This window comes from Schistocerca serialis, chromosome 2 (genome assembly GCF_023864345.2).
Source record: "Schistocerca serialis cubense isolate TAMUIC-IGC-003099 chromosome 2, iqSchSeri2.2, whole genome shotgun sequence".
NCBI lineage: Eukaryota > Metazoa > Arthropoda > Insecta > Orthoptera > Acrididae > Schistocerca > Schistocerca serialis.
This window is the reverse complement of record NC_064639.1, coordinates 763,532,917-763,559,885: the sequence shown is the minus strand read 5'-3', so window position 1 is coordinate 763,559,885 and position 26,969 is coordinate 763,532,917. Positions and strand designations below refer to the sequence as shown.

The 26,969-nt window shown below is 38.2% G+C and overlaps 1 protein-coding gene across 1 annotated transcript in view; it reads left to right on the top strand.

The window, feature by feature from the left end:
• Window positions 1-26,252, top strand: part of LOC126457981 (ras-related protein Rac1) — a 98,418-nt gene extending 72,166 nt beyond the window's left edge. Inside the window, exons 2-6 of the mRNA XM_050094742.1 lie at window positions 9,018-9,089; window positions 9,173-9,290; window positions 20,602-20,664; window positions 21,508-21,642; window positions 23,704-26,252. Of these exons, the coding sequence (XP_049950699.1) occupies window positions 9,018-9,089; window positions 9,173-9,290; window positions 20,602-20,664; window positions 21,508-21,642; window positions 23,704-23,859 (544 nt within the window). The 3' untranslated portion in view covers window positions 23,860-26,252. The remainder of the gene's footprint in view (window positions 1-9,017; window positions 9,090-9,172; window positions 9,291-20,601; window positions 20,665-21,507; window positions 21,643-23,703) is intronic.
• Window positions 26,253-26,969: the final 717 nt, after the last annotated feature.

Below are 26,969 nucleotides of genomic sequence, written 5' to 3'. Positions count from 1 at the left end.
GTCGGCTCTTAGAGTGAATGTTTTTGCTACACTAGGTCGATGATCGTTTCTACAAACGCCATCATCGAGATGAACAGCGGCTCGAAACGTGCAGCACGCCACGGACGCAGGCGTGCGGGAGCAATATTATTCTATGGGAGACATTTTCCTGCGCTTACATGGGAGCTATAGCAGTAATCAAAGACTCGCTGACATCTACGAATCACCAGCATCCCTTCATGCTTGATGACTTCCCCGACGGCGACGTCATCATTCAGCATTATAATTGTCCGCGTCTCGCAGCCAGAACCGTGCTGCTGTAGTTTGAGGCGCGTTATAGTGAACTCAAGTTGATGCCTCGGCGACCAGATTCGCCTAATATGAACCTATGGGACCCAATTGGGTCGCTAACGTGCGCCATCGCCACGTAGGTAAATCAGCGGCTCGTTATTTACGCGAATTACATTACCAGTGCGTAGACATCTATGCCACATACCACCACAAACCTACCAACAAACTGTCGGATGCCTGACACGCAGAGTCAGTGATGTACACTCCTGGAAATGGAAAAAAGAACACATTGACACCGGTGTGTCAGACCCACCATACTTGCTCCGGACACTGCGAGAGGGCTGCACAAGCAATGATCACACGCACGGCACAGCGGACACACCAGGAACCGCGGTGTTGGCCGTCGAATGGCGCTAGCTGCGCAGCATTTGTGCGCCGCCGCCGTCAGTGTCAGCCAGTTTGCCGTGGCATACGGAGCTCCATCGCAGTCTTTAACACTGGTAGCATGCCGCGACAGCGTGGACGTGAACCGTATGTGCAGTTGACGGACTTTGAGCGAGGGCGTATAGTGGGCATGCGGGAGGCCGGGTGGACGTACCGCCGAATTGCTCAACACGTGGGGCGTGAGGTCTCCACAGTACATCGATGTTGTCGCCAGTGGTCGGCGGAAGGTGCACGTGCCCGTCGACCTGGGACCGGACCGCAGCGACGCACGGATGCACGCCAAGACCGTAGGATCCTACGCAGTGCCGTAGGGGACCGCACCGCCACTTCCCAGCAAATTAGGGACACTGTTGCTCCTGGGGTATCGGCGAGGACCATTCGCAACCGTCTCCATGAAGCTGGGCTACGGTCCCGCACACCGTTAGGCCGTCTTCCGCTCACGCCCCAACATCGTGCAGCCCGCCTCCAGTGGTGTCGCGACAGGCGTGAATGGAGGGACGAATGGAGACGTGTCGTCTTCAGCGATGAGAGTCGCTTCTGCCTTGGTGCCAATGATGGTCGTATGCGTGTTTGGCGCCGTGCAGGTGAGCGTCACAATCAGGACTGCATACGACCGAGGCACACAGGGCCAACACCCGGCATCATGGTGTGGGGAGCGATCTCCTACACTGGCCGTACACCACTGGTGATCGTCGAGGGGACACTGAATAGTGCACGGTACATCCAAACCGTCATCGAACCCATCGTTCTACCATTCCTAGACCGGCAAGGGAACTTGCTGTTCCAACAGGACAATGCACGTCCGCATGTATCCCGTGCCACCCAACGTGCTCTAGAAGGTGTAAGTCAACTACCCTGGCCAGCAAGATCTCCGGATCTGTCCCCCATTGAGCATGTTTGGGACTGGATGAAGCGTCGTCTCACGCGGTCTGCACGTCCAGCACGAACGCTGGTCCAACTGAGGCGCCAGGTGGAAATGGCATGGCAAGCCGTTCCACAGGACTACATCCAGCATCTCTACGATCGTGTCCATGGGAGAATAGCAGCCTGCAGTGCTGCGAAAGGTGGATATACACTGTACTAGTGCCGACATTGTGCATGCTCTGTTGCCTGTGTCTATGTGCCTGTGGTTCTGTCAGTGTGATCATGTGATGTATCTGACCCCAGGAATGTGTCAATAAAGTTTCCCCTTCCTGGGACAATGAATTCACGGTGTTCTTATTTCAATTTCCAGGAGTGTATTTCGTTCCAAAGATGGACAAAGAAGCTATTAAGCAGGTGGTCATAATGTTTTGGCTCATCTGTGTTTAGTTCCAGTTATGGGTGGAGACTGTAGTGCTCCAGCGTTATTCTTTTAAATACATTAAAAACGCTTATATTCTTCGGGTTTTGATACTTTTGGAGTGAAACAGTTAAAAGTGCAAAAACATTTTATTTATTGTGCTATATTTTGAAAATTTTCCGTGGTAGCACCCAGATGATACCTATGTAGCAAAATACATGTTCATCATAAGACAAGTATTTGTAATTAAAGCGAAATTTATATAACAAGATGAATAATAGTAGGTGAATAACAAAATTAAAACACCAAAACGAAAATATATTAGTGGTGCCAACATATACGAGAGATCATTTATAGTGACTATAATGCCCTCAAACACAGTGTCTGTAGAGTCATAATCATTTCCTTATGTGATGTATATTGAAGAATCTCTCTCCTGGGCAAAACTTGTGATGCTGTACCATTGTGTGGTGCATTTTTCCAGTCTTCCCCGCCCCCCTTCTGTGACCATGTCATTATCTTTCTCCACGGTCTTTTATTACACTCATGGTAACTGCTGTTTGGGCATGAGATTTATTGTTATGGAACTTGTGATAAAGTGGAGGGAAGTAGTTCTTTATCATATGAAAATTTTTCCATTCCTCATTTTATTTCAAACTCATCTTGATGCAAACGCAGCAGAAGAGGTATTGATGGGGGACCAGTATTGGGGCCTCCAAAAATCCGCTTCTATAAACTCAGGATGACGGCTTAGTGAATATTTGATCTCTATGCTTATAGGGTTTGCTTTGCCGATTTAGATTCATCTCGTATTCCTCCATTGTAATTTGTTCCCTTCTATGTTTTGCAACTTGTCCTTCGCTATGGTATTAATGACTTCCTTTCAGTTAAAGTTTTCTGTCATTTCCGTTACGACAACTTTTTGCTGTTTGCTTCCAGCCTGTCTTAGGGAACCAATACATGTTTGGCGTTGTTATTTGCTTTTCCAGAAAAACCAAAATCTTTATAACATTGCATATGTGTATGGCCAGGTTAAAGTGCCTTATGATCTGTTGTCAGTATGTTGACTTTGCATCAGTATACAAACAGTGTTTCAAAATACTGCCTATTTAAACAGGCATTAAATAATTCTATGAGTACTCTTAAAAGCAAAAACATAAAGCTACTACAGTACTTTCAAAAAATTACGTACCTGAACATTCATTAAAGATTGCAGCAGTTCTCCTTCTGTCCCCCATTTCACTTGTACTAGTTGTAGTCTAAATACATAGTGCGCCACTATGCGGGAAATCGCTTGTACTTCTTTTTTTCGGAAGAGATATTCACACTTTCAATTACCAAATGTGCGTATTGATCATTTTCTTGTGAAATTTCACTTATAACACTTGCAATCTCAGCCCCACAATTATTCACCTATGTAATGTTGATCTTTTCTTCGTCACAGCGTCCGTTCTAGTTCGAACAGAGGAGGTCGATAGTGTTCTTTTTTCGTCTCTCAATTTTGTGTTTAACTTCGAGGAAATATGCGTCCGTCTGAAGCTATATTCTGATGCGTGATGATTCGTGATTCTTAGACACACACTGAGCTTTTTGTCCAGGATTACAGCCTTGTGTAGTTTTCGTGTGCCTCGTTCCATCCGTTGGTCGGCTACAATTTGGTTACATTATTACAAAAAAACTCGTTGTGGGGGCTGAAGGAGCGAGGTGAAAAGACCTGATTCGCAATTTTGATTTCGTTTCTAGGATTATAACTGAAATATCGCGTTAGGGAAAGTCGTAGCAGCGGGTGCTCGACGTTTCGCGTTGCGGAAAGACACCAGGCTTCCGCTATTGCATCCGTAATAGCAGGAAGTCTAGTTACCGGTTCCTTTGACGCTCGTTGCCTACTGACAGACGGAAGTTTCGAAGTATAGATGAAGCAACAAAGTGAAGATCGTACTACTACTACTACTACTACTGCTGCTGCTGCTGCTACTAACGGTTGTTACACACCTTAGACTGCGGAAATGTTAACTGCGCTGGTTTGCCAGAGAGATTTCACATCGATCTCGATTGACGGGTGCGTTTCCATTATTTTGTACATTTTGCACACTGTGGTCTTTCTAAACTGTAGTACCTAAGGTTCATTCCACGAATATCGTAACCACGACTAACCTTGTCTTTTGTGGTTGCGCCAACCAGGTGTTCCATCGTGGATTGGGATACTGCTGTGCTACATACCTCTGTATTATGGTTAAAATAATATAATTTTCGTTTGATAAGTAGCAGAAGTTATTATTGTTTACAAATATTAATGTGAAGAACGCAAGTTCTGATCACATTTTTAACACTTTAAGTGCTTTCTTGAGAAACAGGAACTGAAGCCGCGTCCGGCGTGACAGATGAATGACGTGGAATGGTTTCCGCTATCCGGTGCTCACCAGTTTCCCAATCCCTACTTCCAATGCATTATTCGAAACCGGCTTAAGTGCGGAAGCACTCACTGTGATTTAGTAAACTCAAAAATAAGATCAGTCACAATGAAACGTTGAAATACTATCACATAAAGCGTTTAACGGTTGTAAGAAGACGAGTCAGGCAGGATCTATTACCGTAGATTGAATTCCCTTCGTTGTCACCTGTGTATAAACAAAGGACAACGAACCGCGGCATTGCGGAATACGGGAGTAAAAAAGAACCTAAATTTAAATAACGATAGCTTAATTACTAAGTGCTGGAACAGCTGTTCCTACGAAATAACTGTACTCCGATTTAAATTAATTAGCACCTGAGGTTTAAGGTCCCAAGTTGCGATGTTGTCCCGTTAAATACTACCTGCAGGCAGCCGCCATAGCTCTCTGCGGCAATAAAAAAAAATCACTGAAAATCCTCTTACCTCCATGAAACCAGCGTAAAAATAATCGCAATTCACTTATTGTATAGATCTCTATTCTTAGTTAATAATGTAAAAATCAACCCTTAATATTAATTAATGACAGAGTTAACGTTTTTTGAAATAGGCGATATAGTCGGGTCCGGAAAACTTTAGCACTTTAGCACTTGAGAACTTGGCAAGCCTAAGCCTTTCCGCAGGGGACGAAGCAATTAGTGGCAGCCGACAGCGACAGGTTCGAATTGGCGGGAGCACTCCTTCCCGTTACCTGTCAAGAGATCACTACTATTAATCGGGCTGTAGTCGGACATTAAAAGTTAATGCACAGACCACAAAATTCTGCAGTTCCGGTTGTTGTGTGTTGCAATCAGAGTTCGAGGACCTAGACAGATTTCAGAGAAGAGTGAGACAACGAGGAGAGATCTGGCGTAGCAGATGGACGCGGAAGAATGATTCGCCCAGTGACCCCGGTTGACGTTGGGTAGTTGACTCAGGCGCCTGCGGGAAGGACACCCGACGCTTGATTCACGCCAGTGATTCAGAACTCGCTCACTGGTCGCGCGGCACTTCGTAGGGCAGGTCCGCTATACTGATTACTCCTCACGTGCTGGGTGCAGTAGAACTCGAGCAAGACTGCCTTGTAGTTGAATTCTAGCCTGCTGCTACCAGGCCGTTAACTCCTCTTGTGTACACGATACTGATTACACATTAGTTATTTTCAAAAACTGAATCATATTGTCGCAGCTGTTCACTGTTCGTACTGCCTGTTCAGATAATGAGACGAAATTGGAAGAGGCAAATTCTCGAATCCATCAACGAGGTCATTCATAAATTAAATCCAGTCCAACAGGATGGCTTTACAAAAATCAGAGTTATTGAGACCAGGTGCTGTGACAAGATGAGTTGAATCTGGATTTCAGAGATGTCTCAAATCGGCTGAGGCTTTTGTCAGTCTGACATTAGCTCTACAATACAGTATGGAGAGAGCCTGAGGTCAGGTTTCTTCAAGTTGCTGTAGGTCACAAGCTGGCAAGTTCATTCAGCAACATGTTCTCTGATGAGTGGTTTTCAGTTGTTCTGAATGGAACAGCTAATAGGTCAAGAACTTTAAAACAACTGTCTGCTGCAAGCATCAGTCCTGGTTCCCATTGTGTTTAATTTGTCTGTCCACGACATTTTAATTCCAAAAAAATTCAGCATGCAGATTACTTGTCATTAACATGTCAGAACAAAGATATCGAGCATTATGAAAGTTGTGTACACTGTCAAGTGACCTCACCATATTGATAGAGTGCATTTGCAACTGGAGAATCCAGCCAAAGCCAAGCAAAAGAGAGATCACAGTGATACATCTCCATAATAAAGCAGAACACGGGAAGTATCTTATGCTATTTGATGGGGTCAAAGTTTCCCCATAACTGCTTCCCTAAACAGCTACATGTCACTTAAGGAGCACTGCATGAGCCTGTCAAAGAAGCTTGGCTGAAGGTTAAATCTACACCACAAAATAGCTAGAAGCAGCTGGGGAGCAAATCCATATAAACTATGCAACATTGCAGTTTCACTTGTGTACTTTCTGCTGTATATTGTGCTCCTCTATGGGAAAACAGTGCACCTACAACTGAGAAAGCTGCACATCTGAATAAGGCCATGGGAGACCATTACTAGCATTGTCAGAGCTATTTCCATTCAGTGGTTGCATGTTCCGTCCCGTATTACTCGTTCAGATCTAGGAAGAAAAGTTGCCAGATAGCAAGTTCTTCAAAAGGCAGTCCCATAAGAACTCAGCCAGATGATAGAGACTAAGGAGTAATTCAAATAAAGAAACTGTGCCATTGGTTTACATGTACAAAGAATTCGAGAGACAATAATATTGTAGCTCCTGTGGATTGTCAGCTAGCTTGTTGCCAAATACCCGCTGTTATATTATCTTGTCACAACATAATTACAGTAACCAGTAATTAGATAATGATTTGCTGTGATGTGGCTACAAGTAATATACACATGTTAAAGTATTTTAATAGTATGTACCAGAGAAACAGTCAGAAGCACTTAACATCTATGGCTCTGTTGTTTATTTTGTACATAATACACTTTGCTTCAGAATTTTTTGGTTAAGTGGCAAAAATTCAATCCTGTATTTAATGTATGTCATCATTCAGATGCCTATTGAGAATGAGAAAAGTATAGGGTTTTCTCTTTCTGTCTTGAAAAAATTAACACCGTTGACTCAATTTGGTGTGCCTTTTTCATGAAGTAGTTTGATGATGGCTTTCCACTATTGTGTATCCATATATATATGCTACTGTAAATGTGCTAAGCTGCTCTAAGTGACACTGTAATTTGCACGGATAAGTTCCGGCAGGGTTCACTGTGGAGGCTGACGTGTAGCTGTTTCCAGCAAGGTGCAAATTGCCAGGATGTTAGCAATGAGATGAGAGGCTCTGATGAAAAGTGTTACTGTCCATTAGGTGGCACTTCTCTCACACAGATGTTTCTGAGCTAGGCCTCCATGATTTTAATTTTAAAGTTTTGGTAAATTTTTAGTCTTAGATTTAGATGTTTATAAGGAAGCGTTTTTCAGAAAATAACCAAATAATAGAAACTTCTGAAATGTACTGTGCGTTTTTCCCCAACATAACACTTTACTGGTACTTTGATGTTGGTGGTGAACTTATCTGTACAGATGTATAGGTTAGTTTTATGGTAGTCATTTTCATTGTTATGGAAATATAGATCTTGCGCAGCTTTACAAGCTGTATGTGAAGTGACATGATGTAGTGGTTAAAGAACCAAATCATTATTTGGGAGAGGTGGGATTTAAAGTCTCATCCAGCCATCTACATTTAATCCATATCCTTTGCAAAGAAATCATCCACAAGTATTTTTTCAGTGATTTTGGTACGTCACTTAATGTACAAGCCAGGATGATTCCTTCAAAAAATTTAAGGCAGATTTTCATCCACATACTTGTCCAGGCAGTGATTGTCCTCCATCCACCTTCTGATCATCAGTGGAACTTTAAGAACTAACAATTTTTTTTTTGTTGTGTGTGTGTGTGTGTGTGTGTGTGTGTGTGTGTGTGTGTGTGTGTGTGTAGCCTGCTTTTACACAGACATAACTCTGAAAACATTTCATTAAGGCATAGACTCTGTAATGTGTTAAAATATATGCACGCTTTAGTGTTTGTTTGTCAGTGCAGAAGAAACACTTCCACCAAATATGTTACTATTTTTCATAAATTTGAATCTGTTCAAACAAATTTTTATGGTTTACATATTAATCCTAGCAATACCAACAGAGGAGGGGAAGGTGTTAACTTCATATTTTAAATTTTTCAGGTAAACTTAAGCCAAAAATTTGCCATTATGGCAGACTAGACTTTTCATAGCGTAAGCTATATTCAATATCTTCAGTGTCTGGATCCTACTTATACATCACTATCGCTTGGAAAAGTATGTTGTTAATAAAAGCCAACAACAATGAACAAAATTTATATTTTTAATAAAGGTAACCCCCCCTTCCTCTTGGTAGTACGCGTTATTGAAAATGCATTGGTATTCCAAGGATTAAACAAAATGCTGTTATTCCATATAAAATTCACCACAAAGTTCAGCAGTCTAATTATGTGCCTCAGTTTTAATCCAATACAGTAACAAAAATTATCCTTTCCATTATCTCCCATTTCGGTTCTTTCCTGCTTGCCTGCTTTGTTTCCCCTGGTTGCAGGGTTTAGAATCCCCGTTTTGCTATGAAGGTTTAAATCTTGATTATGTTTTCTATTCTAAATGTAAATACTACAGTTGTAGTAGGAAAAGATCTATCTCATTATGCATCTCTGATGTCAAATGAAGGTTGAGGTTGAGAGGTTTAAGACAGTTTTCTACTGTTTATATTTAGCATTATTTGACTTGTATGCAATCTGCTTCCTGAATGTCTTAATTTATTATATTCAGAGCCAAAGGAAACAATATTTGCTTATTACTCTGACAAGAAATTGATGACCAGTCTGAGTGTTCAGCTGATTCTGTTATTTAGCATCATTATTTTGATCCAGTTAAAATCATAGCTTTGTCCCGTAGTATTACAATGTAACCAATTTCTTGCACTCTGAGTTACCAGCTGTTAATTGATTGCATTGTTTTTCAGTGCCGTGGGTAAAACATGTCTTCTCATCAGTTATACAACCAATGCCTTCCCAGGAGAATATATTCCCACTGTGTAAGTAACATTGCTGTAGTTATTATCTTTTAATTTGGATGTGTGTGTTAATAATTTTGTACATTTTGACATTATTATTCCAGGTTTGACAACTATTCTGCCAATGTAATGGTGGATGGGAAGCCTATCAATTTGGGTCTATGGGATACAGCAGGACAAGAAGATTACGATAGGCTGCGGCCATTGTCTTATCCACAAACGGTAATGCTAAGAAGCCTATACTGTTTTTTATTAGTACTACAGAAAGTTAATAGGCAGGTATTTGTTGTGGCCAGTCGGAAGTATGAACTCAGGAAAATGTGTTACCAACAAAAAGTAAATGAAATTAGTGATTGTAAGTAGAGAGAATTTGAGTAACATTCACACTACGAAGACAAGTGGCAGTAATATTAGAATTGTATTCAGTTTACAAAATTATTGAAACAATAATCCATATGCATTTTATCCGTGTAATATCTGTAAAACTGCTTAACTTAAGAAATATGTATTTCATTACTGTTTGATCAAATTGGTAGCGAACTATTTTAAAGGCATTTTGTGATGTAGATGTGCAGAACTATATTTGTATTTATCTTTAGCTAGTTACATGTTCCATATATACTGCATGATATTTATTGATACGATGTAGCAAGTTAGCTTACAGATCGCTATATGGCTACATGCAGACAGTTTGATTGTTCAAATTTAACAAGATTGAACATATTATTCTTTAATACTACTCAGTTAGTAGTAAAATATTTCTTCCCTGTAGTCATGCTACCAGTTTATTATAAACATCTCTCTGTGAAATATTAATAGTCCAGAAGAAATAGTAGCCAGGATACCCAAATTTATTGAAATGGTATTACATCAGCCTTTTTAGGAGGAGATGATAAATTTTGCCACAAAACAGTTCACAAGCACTGAACTTTGATGTATTAATCTTGTATCAAATTCAGTTGCTTTGACTTGCAAATATATGTATGACGTTCAAAACTAGAAATGTCAGTTGAACCATTGTTCATTTTACATGCTTTTAAAGTGTGTAGGTGGATTGTTTTTAAGGGGGGGGGGGGGGCACAGATTGTAATCCTTGTGCAGTGTTAAGTTTAAAGATTTAGAATAAAAATGTCTAATATTTGTGAACACTGGGCTTAAACACTGTAGTCTGATCCACAAATGATGGCAGTTTGTGCATGTAAATACAAGGGCGGTAAAGGCATTGTTGACATTCCAAGTGACAGTAGCGGCACGCACCTGCTTTCCGCTTGAAGGAAGCGTACATCCTGCAAATTTTCTTTCACTTGCTCATGTAGAATTTATCATTTGCCTCCACCACCAGCAACGACAACTCTCAACAAATGAAATAGAAATTCACTAAACAGCTATGTTCACATTTAATGGTTGCATTAGCTACCGCACTCAGAGCAGAGTGCTCAGAACACTATTGAACGCTCATTGGCTGTCGGAGTGTCTGTGACATAGGCGTGCAGAACAAGCCTAAACTCGACTGCCATCGTTCGTGACTCCAGCTATAAATTCAGTGAAAGTTTTCAAACATTTTAGACACACTTTGTTTCATGATTTTCATCAAGGCAAATAACCACCTATGCCAAACTTAGCATAGATTTCAATAACAGCAAAAATAGGCACTCTAGTTTTCTTCAAGCTCAAAAGATTTATTGAGATGGTCAATAAATGTTATGGTCCTTCACTTCTGGAAGGCTTCTGAAAAAACTCCATGGTGCCATCTGAAATACTTCAGATTGTATTGATGGACTAACTGAAACACTTGATACCACTTCAACTCACTGGCTGTCACCTTTTGAACTAATGTACACCTTGGGCTACACTATAGATTAGTATGTTCCCACAGCTTAAAAAAAACTAATATAGATGCAAAATAAATATTGTCAGTGTTAACTTCTCTTTCTGTTAGCATAACTATGTCACGTGCCACATCAAGTTACAAGACGAAGCAAACATCCGGTATCAGTAGGTTCAGTTGATCCTTTGATTTTATGAAATGTGTGATGAGTTTGAGGTTTTATGGAGAAATAAAACACAAATAGTGTAGCAGTTAATGTAAGATAATATAATTGAGTGTTACATTGGAATTTTTATCAAGAAAGATTGAAAAGGTGTGGATGATCACCAACAGATTTGTGTTGTTATTGAGAATACAGGGAAGGTTAACACTTAAGAAATGAGATCTGAATATACATGACAATAGACAGGCCATCCAAGACGTACTTCAGAGCTATTTTTTTATGCACTGCAATAGATTTTGTCAGAAAAATATAGGATTATTGTGGCTGGGTTTGTGCTATAGTTGTAAACAGTGAACAAAAGACACTCCAAAGTAAACCAACAATTTTTCATGAAAGGTTGCTCATGATGAAAGTAGTCTCTTTTAAATTCCAATCCTGAAAGTAAGGATATTCTTTTTGGAAGACACTAGAATTATATTTTCAGGTCACTCAAATGTTCTGTTATGGTTTCCATAAGGGGCAGTAGCCAGTGATATGCATTTATGGTTACTAAAATTAGAAATTTTATTAAGCTGCTGCTGTTAGGCATCTGCCAACCAAGTGACTTATTAGATTTACAGAAAAGTATTAGCATCACATTACTTAAGGAGGCGCAAGTAGATAAACGCACAGCTGTCAGTAAAGATGGCATTGTGTTTATGATTTACAAACATATAAAGGAATTGAAAGAAAAATTTAAGTGTTACTGGAGGTAAATCAGTTTGTTTTAAGGAAAAGAAAATAGATTGGAAAATAAATCCCTACAAAAATTGAGTGGGTGTATTAAAAGGGAAGATCAAGCAAGAAATAAGTTAGTGTAAGCAGAGGTGTGGTGCAGGGATGTGATTTGTCACCACTGAATATATTGCATGTTGAAGAAGCAATGAAGGCTGTTAAGGAAATCTTTAGAGGAGAAATAAAATTGTGGTGACAGCAATACTAAGATTTGTAGATGGCATTGCCCTCAGAGTTGAAAGTAAGAAAGACTTAGGTGAACGTGAGATATAAACTGAAACTATATAAAAATAATAGAATATGATGTTGAGTAGCAATATGCTTAATATAAAAGTTCGCAGCAGCATAGAAGTAGAAAAACTAAAAGTAGTTTCTTATACAGGAAGTATGAGGTATGGTTAATGAAGAATGCAACACTTTTTTATGAACGCAAGTTGCTTTCAGTCAGGATTCTAATACACCATATTATCCCCCATTCTTTCATCTACAAAACCCTATTTTTAACTTAATCTCTGTTCAGTGCAATAGCCTTACACCACCTTTCTGGGAGAGCCTTCAAACCATCAGGGTACCATTCTATTGGTCAGTGTCAGAGCCATTGTCTTGCTGCACCAATAACCGCCCCCATCACCCATGTACTGCTTCCTGCAGAGTGCACCCTTCATTGGGCCAAACAGATAGAAGATTGAGGGTGTGAGATCCAGGTTGTAGAGTGGAAGAATAGTCCAATGAAGCATTGTGAGCTCTTCTCGTTTGGTGTGAAGTCTTGCATTGTCATTGATAAGGAGAAGTTAGTTTGCATTTTTGTAGTGACAAAAATGCTGAAGTTGTTTCTTCAGTTTCGTGAGGCTATAACAAAGCTCTACAGAGTTGATTATTACACCACAATGGAGGACATCAAAAAGAACCACCCCTTCAGAGTCCCAGAAGAATCACCAAGACTTTTCCAGCTGGGGATGCACTTTGAACTTTTTCTCCAGGGCAGAAATGGTATGGCGCCACTCTATGGAGTGCCATTTTATTTCCACTTCAAAGTGTAACCCAATATATCATTGTCTGTGATGATGTTCAACAAAAACTGATCACGATCAGCCTTGTAATGCACAAACAATTCCACACATATGGTCCTTCATTGCTCTTTATGGTCTTCTGTTTGGAGGTGAGGAGCCCAGCAGACACATACCTTTAACTGCCCCATCTGGTGGAAGAGTGTGTCAGTCCTATCAACAGAGACATATGGCTGAGCATTGAGGTATTTGATTGTGATCTATTGATCACCTCGAATGAGTGTGCCCCCACATCCAAAACTGTAGGAGTCACAGATGTGTGCAGCTGGCTGGCACATAGGAGATTGGACAGGTTTGCATGACCTTGTTGCAGTGATGACGGATACGTCACCCAACAAGCCATTGTGCTTTTGTTCACAGCCAGATCTCTGTAGACATTCTGCAAGTGCCTCTGAATAACTACAATGCTCTAGTTTTCCACCAAAATAAACTCAATGACAGCTCTCCTCTTGGAAAGAATCTCTGTTACAGATGTCATTGTGAAGGCTACATATAATGCCACCACCTATCAGAACTTCAAGAAACTATAGGGGCTTGAAATGGAAATATTCAATAATGTTCCACAACAAATCCTGCATTTTTCAAATGAAATTGGCCAAGAAAGAAAATGTGTTGCATTACTAATTGAATGCCCCTTGAAAGATTACACATGGCAGCCAAAGTAGGGAAGATACCAAAAATAAGTCTACATCCAGGTTATTACTCTGCTATTCACGATAAAGTGCCTGGCAGAGGGTTCAATGAACCACCTTCAAGCTGTCTCTCTACCGTTCCACTCTCAAATGACACGAGGGAAAAATGAGTACTTAAATTTTTCTGAGTGAGCCCTGATTTCTCTTATTTTATCGTGATGATCATTTCTCCCTATGTAGGTGGGTGCCAACAGAATGTTTTCGCAATTGGAGGAGAAAACTGGAGATTGAAATTTCATGAGAAGATCCCGTCACAACGAAATACGCCTTTGTTTTAATGGTTGCCACTCTTTCACATACCATGTCTGTGACACTATCTCCCCTATTTTGCGATAATACAAAATGGGCTGCCCTTCTTTGAACTTTTTCAATGGCACCTGTCAGTTCCACCTGATGCGGATCCCACACCACACAGCAGTACTCCAGAATAGGGCGAACATTGGTACAGATGAAAAAAGCCTTTAAGATAGAGCTCTACTGCTGTCAAATATGGGTGTGGAATTGAAGTATTAGTTCTTGAAAGTGTTCATCTGGAGTGCGTAAGTGAGAAATAGAACACAGGAAATGCTCAAGAGGAGAATGTGGAAGTATTTGAAAGATCGTGTTATTGAAAATCATTTAAAGCTACATGACTGGATGAGGCACATAATGAAGATAGATTAAAAATATATATGTGGAGAAGTCTCTTGTAATCACTAGGAAAGGGAAAGGGTTACTGGGATATTTGCAGCGAGTTCAGAAATTCTTAATTTGGCGCTGAAAGGAAAAGCGAAGGGGATAAATTGTAGGAACATACAGGCTACAGTAAGGGAAAACAGTGTAATGTTGATTACCATAATTGAGTAAAGATGAAAATATTAGCTCAAGTCAGAAAGTAATTAGGGGCAGCACTAAAGGAGTTGGCTAATTTTTCCTTACGGAAAACTGTCCATGAAGATATACTGTTACGTTAGAACTGCAAATTAGTAACTAATCTATAGTACTCAGCTACATATAAACTATAGCATATTACAGAATGAAATTTTCACTCTGCAGCAGAGTATGTGCTGATACGAAACTTTCTGTCAGATTAAAACTGTGTTCCGGACCGAGACTCAAACTCGGGACCTTTGTGTTTTGCAGGCAAGTGCTCTACCAACTGAGCTACCCAAGCACGACTCATGACCCTTCCTCACAGCTCTAATTCCACCAGTATCTCGTCTCCTTCCTTGGTAGGAGAGCGCTTGCCTGCAAAAGGCTAGGTCCCGAGTTCGAGTCTCGGTCCAGCGCACAGTTCTAATCTGCCAGGAAGTTTCAATAGCTTATTAACCTGCAGAAGATTGTCAGATGATTTTTATATGGATTACAGTGCTGGTGAAATAGTAATTAGAGTGGTATGTTTAATAAAAGCAATTTTATGTAGCTTCTCATAATACTACATAACCGTATCACATATACAGTAGTTGCTATGGTAGGATTTCATTCGACTGGTTAGCAGAAGAGGAGATTATGAGTTTTGAGTCAGCAGGATATTTAGTGAAGTAGTATTAGAAAGCAACAAGGCTGTTGCTACAGAGATTTAGTGTGTTACAGGTGCAGTAGCCTCCCCTAACCATATTACTCCTTCTGCCGTTCTCTGTAGTAACAGCTGCACAACCTGCATTTACAAAAACACTCCGTAAACCACCATGAGGTGCATGGCAGTGGGTACATAACATTGTACCTGTTATTAGAGTTTTCTTCCTGTTCCATTCACTTATGGAGTGTGGGAAGAATTATTGTTTGAATGCCTCTGTATGTACAGTAATTATTCTAATCCTATCTCCATGATCCCTATGTGAGTGATACATAGGGGGTTGTAGCATATTCCTACAGTAATCATTTATAGTTGTTTCTCGAAACTTTGTTAATAGACTTGCTTGGAAATATTTATGTTTATCTTAGTCTTCCAGTTCAGTTCCTTCAGTATCTCTGTGACTCCCACAGATGAAACAAACTTGTGAACTTTCATACTACTTTTCTCTGTGTATGTTCAATATCCCCTGTTAGTCCTATCTTGTACAGGTCCCATACACTGGAGCAATATTCTAGATCCAGCTGCACAAGCGATTTGTAAGCAGTCTCCTTTGTAGATTGATTACACTTTCCCAGTATTCTACCAATAAACCTAAGTCTACCACCTGCTTTACCCATTACTGAACCTATGTGATCATTCCGTTTCATATCCCTACAAAGTGTTACATCCAGGATTTTGTATGAGTTGACCGATTTCAACAGGATTGATATTACAGTCATGGCTTTTTTGTGAAGTGCAAACATTTAAAGCAAGTTGCCAATCTCTTCACCACTTTAAAGGATCTGATTGAATATTTGTGCAGCTCCTTTCAGATAGTACTTCATGAAAGATAACTGCATCATCTGCAAAAGCCTGATTTTACTATTAATATTGTCTGCAAGGTCATTAATATACAACATGAACAGCAAATGGTCCCAACACACTTCCCTGGGGCACACTAGAAGTTACTTCTTGATCTGACGACGAGTCTCCATCCAGGATATGATGATGTGCCTTCCCTACCAGAAAGTCCTCAATTCCAATCACAAATTTCATTGATATCCAATATGATATTTTGACAATAAGCATAGATGCAGTACTGAGCCAAATGCTTTTTGGAAATCAAAAAATACATCTTCTACCTGATTGCCTAGACCCAAAGTGCTCAGTATGCCATGTGTGAGAAGTGTGAATTGGGTTTCACATTAGTGATGTTTTCAAAATCCACGCTGCTTGGCTTTGAAGTGGTCATTCTGTTCAAGATATCTCATTATGTTTGAGCTCAGAATATGTTATAAGGTTCAGCAACAAATCAGTGTCGAGGATATTGGATGGTAGTTTTGTGAATCACTTCTACTACCCTTCTTGTGGACAGGTGTCACCTCCACCTCTTTCTGAGAACTCGACATGATTTTTTTGTTAGAGGGATCTACAGTAGATAATAGTTAGAGGAGGGGCTAACACAGTTGCAAATTCAGTATAGAATCTGACAGGGATTCCATTGGGCCCTGGAGCTGTGTTCAGTTTTAATGATTTCAGCTGTTTGTCAACACCACTGACACTAATACTTATTTCATTCATTTTTCTGTTGGTTGAGGATTAAATTAGGGCAATTCTTCTGGGTTTTTCTTTATAAAGGAATGTTTGAAAATGGAGTTCAGCATTTCAGCTTTTGTTTTGCTAATCTCAATTTCAGTTCCTGTCTCATTCGCTAGGGACTGGACACTAACTTTGGTGCTATTAACAACATTACATACAACCAGAATTTCTTTGAATTTTGTGAAACATCATTTAACAATATTCTGCTGTGGCAGCCATTGATGGCATCAAGCATGTCTCTCATGACAGTCAAAAGCATTTCCTTCAGTATCTGTCTATAGTCCTAAACTTTGTTTTACACCTATTATGCAGTAACCTGTCTTTCTTTAGAAGTTTCTTTACAGTGACTATATACCACGGAAGTTTCCTCCCATTATGAACTGTTGTACTGGGTACATACCTATCCAATCCATGGTTGATTATTCTTTAAACTTTGAGCCAGATTTACTCTACATGCTCCTGACTTGTGCTGAAAGTTTCAGTTCCTCATTGAGATATGACACTACTAGTTTTTTAATCTAGTTTACTGTACATAATATCTTTGTTTTAGTTGTCCTTTGTACTTGGGTAATCATTGTTGCCATAGTGACATCATGGTCACTGGTACCAGTTTGTGAGGACATCCTCAAAGAGGTCAGATTTATTTGTTTCCATTAGATCTAATATATTTCCATCATGAGGGGTTCCTAACTATCTGTTCTAGGTAGATTTCAGAGAAGGCATTTAGTAAAGTTTCACAGGATGTCTTGTCACACCCGACATAAACAAAACTGTAATTTTCCCAATTAATTTTTGGGTGATTAAAGTTGCCAAAGGGTTTACAAAATGAGTGGGGAAGTTGGATACAGGTGAACTGAAGTTTTCTCTGAAGCTTTTGGTTGCATCAGGAGATGAATCTGATGGACGCAAGAAGGATCCATTATCAATTTATGCCTACCCACCCAGACATTCTCACGTATAGCTTCAGTTTCTACCTCATGCGATTTGAGTTTCTTGTCTGCTGCGACAAATACACCACCTCCATTTACCTATCCTTTTTATATACTCTTAAATTTTCCCCAAAAATCTCAGTGCTATCAGTTTTAGGTTTCAAATGGCTTTCTGTAACTAGTATTATGTGAGCTTCACTGCTTTTGATGAGAGCTTCAAACTGTGGCATTTTGTTGCAACTGCTTCGGCTGTTTACCATGAGAACTTTAATATCCTCAACTGCGGGATACATTTGTTTCGGTCTTACACTGACACTTCTGGGTTTCCTACAGCTGCCATTATCTGGATTGGATGTAGAGTTGCTTAATATAAAAAAAATCTTGTGTGCACCCCACACAGAATCAGCTACCTGAGTAGCAGCCTTTGATGTGTAGCGCACACCTTGTGATGAAGCAAGCTGGGATATTTTTACTTCCCCCCTCTTGTTTTGCCATCTGCCTCCTTAAATCCGTTTTTTCAGTTTTAACTAATTACCATTAACATATGTGAGTATAATCTGCATTTTCATAAAAAAAAAGGTTGGCTCTGAGTCTTAAAGAATGTGACACCAGATCTAATTTTGTGCTTAGTTTTATGCAAGTAATTGATTTTCTAATTTATTTAGACTATTCCTAGTTAGCACCGTATGTTATAGGGTGAAATCGGTAATTGTTTCGTAACTTAAATTCTGTTGTTGTTGTATAAACAAATGTAAATTCTGTACTAATTATAAACATTTGGGAGACAAAACAATAGCATTCTTAAAGAATATATTTGGCTCTATTCGAAAACATGTTAGAAACCAGCCCTTCATTAATTACAAAGTAATTAACAGTTTTGTCAAAAGTATTGTTTACATATCTATATATGTTAATTTAATCATTTAAACAAATAATTCGGCCTAAACCTTGTGGTAGAAGAAACTGTTGAAAGGAAAGATGTTTTTTATGTATGCAGTTAATTTAATTATTTAAGTTTTAATTATAATATCTGTAAGTTTAACTTCAAACAATGTGTAGTGTAGTTTCAGTACCTACCATTGTGAGGATATATAAGGGCCCAATTTTTGGTCCCGAGGCAGTCAGTCCACGGCTGAGTTTCAGACGAGGAACCTGTGTTGGTTAGAATGACAACAATGCATCAACTTAATAGTGAAATAAATATTACACCAATAGGACATATGTTAAACCAATGACAGTGTCTGCTCCATATGTACCTGATTATTCTGAAAGAACTGTGGACTATGTGATAATGTTTTTTACTGCTTTTATATGTTCATCAGTAAACTATTGTAGCTGTATGTGGATGTTCGCCTGCAACTTATTAATGAGGCTTATCGAAAGTTAAACAATAGTTCACTGGGCATATATAATTGTGTATTATCGGGGGGTTGTAAACAGTGAACATAAACTACTGTGAAATGCAATTGTGCACCTATTGGCTACGTTATTTAAAGTAGTCCGTTGTTGTTCTTCCACACTCCAGTTTTTATCCAGTATCACAATGCAGTATGTTGACACCGAGGCAACAAATGAAGAAACAAAGCAGTTGAGCGTAGTCACAACCAGACCCATTTAGGGTGACACTAATTTCTCAACCCTATGGCAAAAGTCCTGGGAGTTACAGCCTTCCTTGTCACAGAACCTTGAAGGCTCTGGTTCTGTCTGTCCATTCGACTCAGAAGGGCTACGATCAGTTCTGGGGACAATGCTGCAAATTGTGAGCTTCGTTGAAACTCCATGGGCAAGGCTGGTCCTCTAAATCTTGTTTGCTAGTCACTGGAATGACTGAAGAATGACCTTGGAACTCAGACGACAGGCATTATTTGTTCCAACGTGTGCCACAATCTGCAGTTGGTTGCACCGTGTTCCTTCAATGGCTACTGGAATAGCCTCATCCGCAAGTTGAGTGAGGCCCCCAGGCATATGTTTGAACTGCTGACAATTAATATTCCCTATAAGAAGTGACACAAACACAAAGTGAGATTTCTATTAAAGCAACACACAAACCTTTGGCAATAACTACTAGTGTTCTAAAATGTTTTGAGGTTAATTATAGTTGTTAGCGAACTCAAAAACAGATTTAATTTGTGATAAATGCAGATAATATATTGGGCTACTTTTCTTAAAGGCAAAACTAGATGTAGCACAATATGTTAGTGAAAATCAGCTATAGTAACTAAATCACAAATGCTGATTTGCTACAGATTGCTCATAGATTATGCAAAGGGCAATGGTAGCTTTCAAAAATTTGCAAAACACACATTTATTTGTGTTCATATACAATGAAGTTCAAGGGTGATATATTCTTTGGCAGAACTAATCACTAATGCTGATTTGCTATGAAATAAACGAAGTACCCAAAACATTTGTACTGATAACTTACAAAAGTACAGTTTTGTAAGTGTCCGAAAATTCTCACAAAAAAAACCTATTTCTTATGTCTTTGTACAATGAAATTAGAGAATGATTGTTTTGAATGTGGATAGGCCCACTGTTCTCAGATATCTTAAAAAAGCACACTTAAGTTTAAACCTGTTATTGACGATAACAGTTAGTCCTTATTTCAATACTCACGAATGTTCGAAAATTCACAATATCCCAACACAAATTGATATTGATACAATCAATGAGAGATTATGCTAAAATGACACTAATAGTAAAATACGTGAATCTAGAACTTTAAATTGGGACGTGATCTTGTACAAGTGGTCTCTCACAAAGGAAAATTGCTGCTCACGAAAATGTAACTGGAGAGTAAGCAGTAATCACATGAGATGAGACTGTATTTAAAACAATTACAAATGTGTTACAGATTAGGGCCAGAGACTAGATGAATTAAAAGTTTAGTATTTTTTATACTCTTAGTTATTTATCATGTACTGATTCATAATTTCAATTTTTTCAGGATGTCTTCCTAATCTGCTTTTCACTAGTCAATCCAGCATCTTTCGAGAACGTTAGAGCGAAGGTAAAGTATCCCATTTAATGAGGATTATTAAACTTGTTTCCACATTAACAGCTGTTGATGCTGCAAGTACCTTCTGCAGTTGTTGAAATACACCCATTGTTAACATTGAGAAAAATGCTCCACATAAAGACAGTAGCACCATTCTTGTAGTAATCCAGTATTTTTGGGGCTTTTTTCACAGGATTTTATAAATGCATGCTATGGGTAAAATGTTCACTTGCGTGCAAACTTGTGATACAGTGTGAATTTTAAATAAAATGATACAGATTCATCCACAGTCTTATTAAAATTCTGTCATTTGATTGTTGTAGTTTGAAAGACAGTACACATTAGATGGTTGATTAAACACTTAAACTATGAGCACAGGTTGGATTCAGTTTGGTGGTGGTGATTGGAAACATAATATCTACAGAATAACATTTCCATCTGCTGAATTTTAGTGAAGGTTAAATGAATTTTTATTCGGCATCCTTTATTTATAATATGAACATGTTGCTACGAAAATTGGCTTACATGTGCAGATAATTCTGTCACTTGCTTTATAAGCTCCACAAGACTTCACTGAAGTTTTAGAGGCTAGTAATGGGATATGTTTGATAATAACACTTTTCTTCAGTCCAGCAGGAATTAGGATTTTTGAATCTAACAAAGTCAAAAAAGCAAACAAAGGTGTAAATAGTAATAGGTTTTGCCAACAAATGTTTCCTTTTTATTTCATATGGTTCAAACTCTGGTATTCAAATATATACAACACCAGTATTACATTTATCTAAAGAGTAGATTGATTGATAAATTATTTTCATTTATTTTGAGCTTACTAATCACAGGAACATCTCTTTGCAGTGGTATCCAGAAGTAAGACATCACTGTCCAACCACCCCCATTATTCTTGTGGGAACAAAACTGGATCTTAGGGAAGACAAAGACACAATTGAAAAACTAAAAGACAAGAAGTTAGCACCAATTACATACCCACAGGTGAGAACTGTTCATTGAATTAATGTGACTGTTGTGGTGGCTGGAAGTACCAGCCACCTAAAAATTATAGGGATCATTTATGATCAAAGCTGTGTTTTGCATACCTGGTGACCTTTGTCTTGTACTCATTTGGCTTTGGTCCAAGGCATGTTTCTGTCCCTAACATTTTGTATTTCAGTGCTGCAGGCTTAATCGGAGGCTATAAAGACTCGGAGAGCAGTTTCAAACTTTAACAAGCTCAGCAAGCTGAACTGCCTATACATATCCATGCAACATTTGGTTCGCCTGCAACAGTTGGTTCGCTATATCCTCAGACTGCTACTTAAGATCATGTAGTTGCGCTTGTTATTAAGCTGGGGAAGAGTTGGTGCGGTTCGCTTTGTTTAGAACTAATGCTCACAACTTGGGTAATTTCACTCCTCCTCCTCCTCCTCCTCCTCCTCCTCCTCCTCCTCTTCTATTGAAATTGTTGCTGAGCTTTTGAGTTTCTATGGTCTGTCTGTACCTCCTAACATAATAGTGACTCAGTCTTGATAAAAACTTTGTATCAGAGAAACTAATTTGGCAGTTCCCGGGTCCCAATTCATGATCTGCTATCACTAATTTATCCACGTTTCTCAGATGACAATTGCTCTTGTGTTCCTTAAATTGGATGTTAATGGGCCTTTTTGTCATTCTTGTGAACATTTGATAGTATATGCAAGGGATTTCATGTACTCCTGCTGTGACAAGTTGCGGGCAAATGTCCTTAAGTGTTCAGATATTCACACAACTTTCTTTTAATTTAAACACTGTGTCAGTCGCATCTTAGTACTCTGGTGATGCTGTCTCTGGCTGTTTTTATGAATGGGAGGAAACTTTACCTTAGGCTGGTTCTTTCTCACTAGAAGCTTCAGATCTTTCAGGGTGTAATGCCTTATTTCACTTCGTCAGAGTAACTGTTTCTTGACAGTATTTCTCAAATGATGGAGCTCATTGTCCAAGTTCTGTGGTTCCCAGATTCTTGTAGCATGGTACATAAATATATTGATCACTCTTCCCTCTTTTCTGCTTGGGATGGTGATTGGAATTTCTGTGAAGGTATCTTTCCACATGAGTGGATTTTTATAGACTTCATGCCCTGAAGGTCTTTTAGGTTTTCTATGTACCTTAATATGCAAAAGAGAAAGTTGATCTCCTTTCTCCTTTGTGATAGTGAACTTCATCTTAGCACTCTTATCATTAAGAAAATTGAGAAATTTTGAGAGATTTTTTCCCTATAAAAATTCACTACAGTTGTTATGAATAGCTTCTCCAGTTTGTTCAAAAAATCTGTTGTCCTTCTGAAAGTAAGTTGATGCGAGACAGTGTTCGAGATATGCCATATGCCTTATGAAAACACTTTCCAACTGTGACATTAGCTTAGTAACAGAAATCATAATAAAGAGTGATAAAACACCAAAACTGACCATAATATGTCTTGGAACAGACTTTTTTATGGACATCTGTAAGCAGTTTGGCTTGCTGATCTTGTCTAACTTCAAAACTGATATGAGTCTGAGTCTTTATAGCCTTTGATGGCACTTCGCTTGTTGGAAGACAAAATGTGAGGCAGAGAAATATGCCTTGGACAAGAGCTTAATGCCCATAAAAGAAAAACGTCAGCTGGCATTGGTAATCTTGGAAATAATTGCTTTGCAGGATTATTAGAACGTAAGATTATTTTAACATTTTTTTTAAATTTTGTAATTGCATTCTCTCACATTGCACTTTCTGATATTAACTGGTTTTCTGAAGATTGAACATAAACAAACAGATCACCACCATTCCACGATGATGATACTTTTCATATATCTTGAGTTAACAGTCTGGTGACTAAACTTATTTATTATTAATTTATAATTTTATTTATTATTGATGTGTAATAAATGAACTTGTGTGTCATTGGTCATTTTATTTGACAAAAGAGTTAAAATATTATTTATCAAAAACTTGAAGAAATGAATTCAATGTTGATATTACTGCATCTAAAGTATCTTCACTACTTAATCTTAACATAACATTTTCTGCTCTTCTTAAAAGGGACTGGCTATGGCAAAGGAGATTGGTGCAGTGAAGTACCTTGAGTGCAGTGCTCTCACTCAGAAGGGACTCAAAACAGTTTTTGATGAGGCAATCCGAGCCGTATTATGCCCAGTGCTGCAAGTTAAACCGAAAAGGAAGTGTGTGCTTATATAAAGAGGATGATCAGCTGTAGAAACTGTAAATGTTACTATTCTTAACTCTTGGATGAAAAGAATGTGAAGGGGTAGATATAAGCAACTAACAGTTGCTGGAAATGTGTAGATTTGTCAGCTCAATGCTGAATTTGTGAAGTGATGCATTTTAACAGTGTGATGCGAACAACTTTGATGCCTCCCTGATGGCTGGTGGTGAGATGTTATGTGGTTTGGCAGTTCAGAATGAGAAGTCTTTCTCATGTCTTTTATATGTGAAGCTGTGTTCTTGTTAGCAAGAGTAAGAAAATTATATTTTTAAACACTCTGACAAATATATTGACAACAGTGTCACAAATAACTGATTATAATATCATTCTTATTTCTCATTTTGTGACTCGTACAAGATCTTTAATTTTTTTGTTTCCCTGTGTCTCCCTTGCTGCTTTGCCTCCCACACATTTTAATACTATAAAGCATGTAAGAGTATGGTTAACCCTGTAAGATGCTGACACATAATTATACCACCTTCTGTGTTTTAATAACTAATACTGTGGAATTTGGACAGATAAATTAACAGAACTGCTCCATATTATGTGTCTGTTTATTGTTGATAAGAATATCTTTTTAATTAACTTTCTTTCAATGCATCCAGACTTAAATTCTTTGTTATGGGAACCCATGATATTCTCATCATGCCATCAACATTCTTTCAAGAAAGCCATACTATAACAAAAATACACAGTTAACATCTATGCACAGAAGTTCAACACTTGACCACAAATTGAGATTTTTACTAGTGATTGATAATAGCAAGAAATGTTGAGAGCTGAAAATTAGATTTGACACCTGAAAAATTGAGAGATACTTTTTAATACTTTGCTGGTAGCATATGTTTTTTGTGGGAAACAAATACCCACGTATGTGAATAAACAGACACCAGAGTTACATCGTCAAATCTGTTTTAGAAAATTTTCTGACCCATGATTCGTGTTGTCAGCATTTGTTGATAATAGAGCAAAATTAAATGATGATTAAATTCATAATTTTCTAAAAATTTATTTTTGGGGACAAAAATAAACCTTTTCATTATCAGAAAGTCATTATGCACAACCCATGTTTTGAAGAATGTATCATTTATTTCTGGGAAAGTTGGTAAATGGTAAGAAAACTATTATTTGGAAATAAGCCATATCGTAGTACAGCTGTGGCATGCAGCCTCAAAAACGAAAACGCAAGCCATTCTTGCCCATAAACAAACATTATTGCACAAAATCTCTCTCCTGAAAATATATTCCCTTTTTTATAATATTTGTATTATTTTGAAATGCACCGTAGGTGGAGTAAGACTGTAGAAAAAAAAATATTTTGGTAAAAGTTGTTACATATTGTTTCTGTTCTTCTATAAGTATTGTACATAATTTTTACTAATTAAAGTATAGCAGTACTGCTTCATTGAAATATATTTGTTTGATTCTAAGATGATTGTTGAATTGTTATTTTCAAGATAGAATGAAATGTGGATGGAATTATCAGCATTTTCCTTGTAAATTCTTGTGACTGACGTGTTTCATAGGATGTGTCAGATGATTTCACTTGGTTGTTTAACACCCCTGCAAAAGTCTCTGCATCTGGGTCTTTACAGCTTAAATTGATATATTATATATGTATAAAATAAACAGAATATTTGGCTGTGTCAGTTGATAGTTTACCCAGAAAGAAGACTGTATTTTGCAAAATGCTTTGATCCACAGTAAAGTATGCTGTGGTACTCATAAGTTACCTGTCAGTATGAAAAATTACTTTCCTGATAAATAACATATGAAATTTTCACACACATCCTGAATCATATAAGAGAAATGTCTTGATTCTATAATTTATGACCTTCCATGTTTAAGCTTATAAGCTTTAGTGATTGTCAATTGCTAAAATTTGTAACTATGCATTTGAGTGGTACTGACTGCCTGAATGTAATTCCACTTCATTTAACTAAATTGTAGGGTTTTGTTGGTTGGAGATAATGAACTAGCTTTATGACTCATTGCCACTTTCTGAAGTCCTCAGAAGACCATTTTGTTTAACTTTGTGATGATTTCTGAGTAGTTTTGTGTAACTTAACAAAAATCTAAGTGAATTTGAATTTTCTTAACAAGTCTTTCTTATGAGGACGGAAATAAATACAAAATTATTATGTGGCCTGAAATGATATCCAGTATTTTTTCCAGTTATTGTTAATTGTAACCTATTAAATCAAGTGATCCATTGCTGTACATATACAGTCTTAATATTTGTTAAGAGTAATTGAATGTTATAAGTTGTATATTAATGAACATTAACTTGGCAATACGGGACTCTGTTTTGTCAACACTATAAAATTTTTATTTAAAGAGAGAACAATAAAACACATGCTTTGTCTTTGGTTAATTCTTTTCCTTATATTAAATTTTTATTGGTAGTGCTTCAGATTTAATTTTGCGTCATTTATCTAAGAAATGCAATAAGCTGTTGTTTAGCACTTGATGAAGGCTCCCGTACTTAATAAGAAAGTCTTGAAACATACTCAATATTTGTTGATGGCTTATTTAATTTATGAGTTTCCTCTGGCACACTGATGCAAACACAGTGTCTTGAATTATAATGCAAATGATTAGGCAAGGTCTCACAAGTATAGAAAAAAAACATGACAATGAAAGCAAACACGGTTAGAATTCTGCATATTAATGCAGAATAAGATCTGCTCTTGAATAGAATTGCAGTAGATATGTGATAACTAAAATTTAAGTAGTCTCAGATTGCTGATACCTCTTCTGGGTGTAGCATTTGTACTGTTGCTGAAACCGGTTTGATCTTCTATTAGGAATGGGAAATGAGAGCAGTTACATTGAACCTTTTGATGAATTTCTTATAAAGTGTGCCTTGTACTGTAAGCATCTTTTTATGTCACAGTTCTGCAACACTTGGAGAGTCGGAGGGTAACAGTTGGCTCGGAGTTTTGTGAAATGGGCAATTGGCTGAGTCATAAACATGGATGTGGCTTATCCACAGTGAATTGGAGACTTGTTGTTGTGTAGGACTGAAAACCAAAACGACAAATGAGGAAAATTCAGTCATTTCGATCACTGAGTAGGCAAG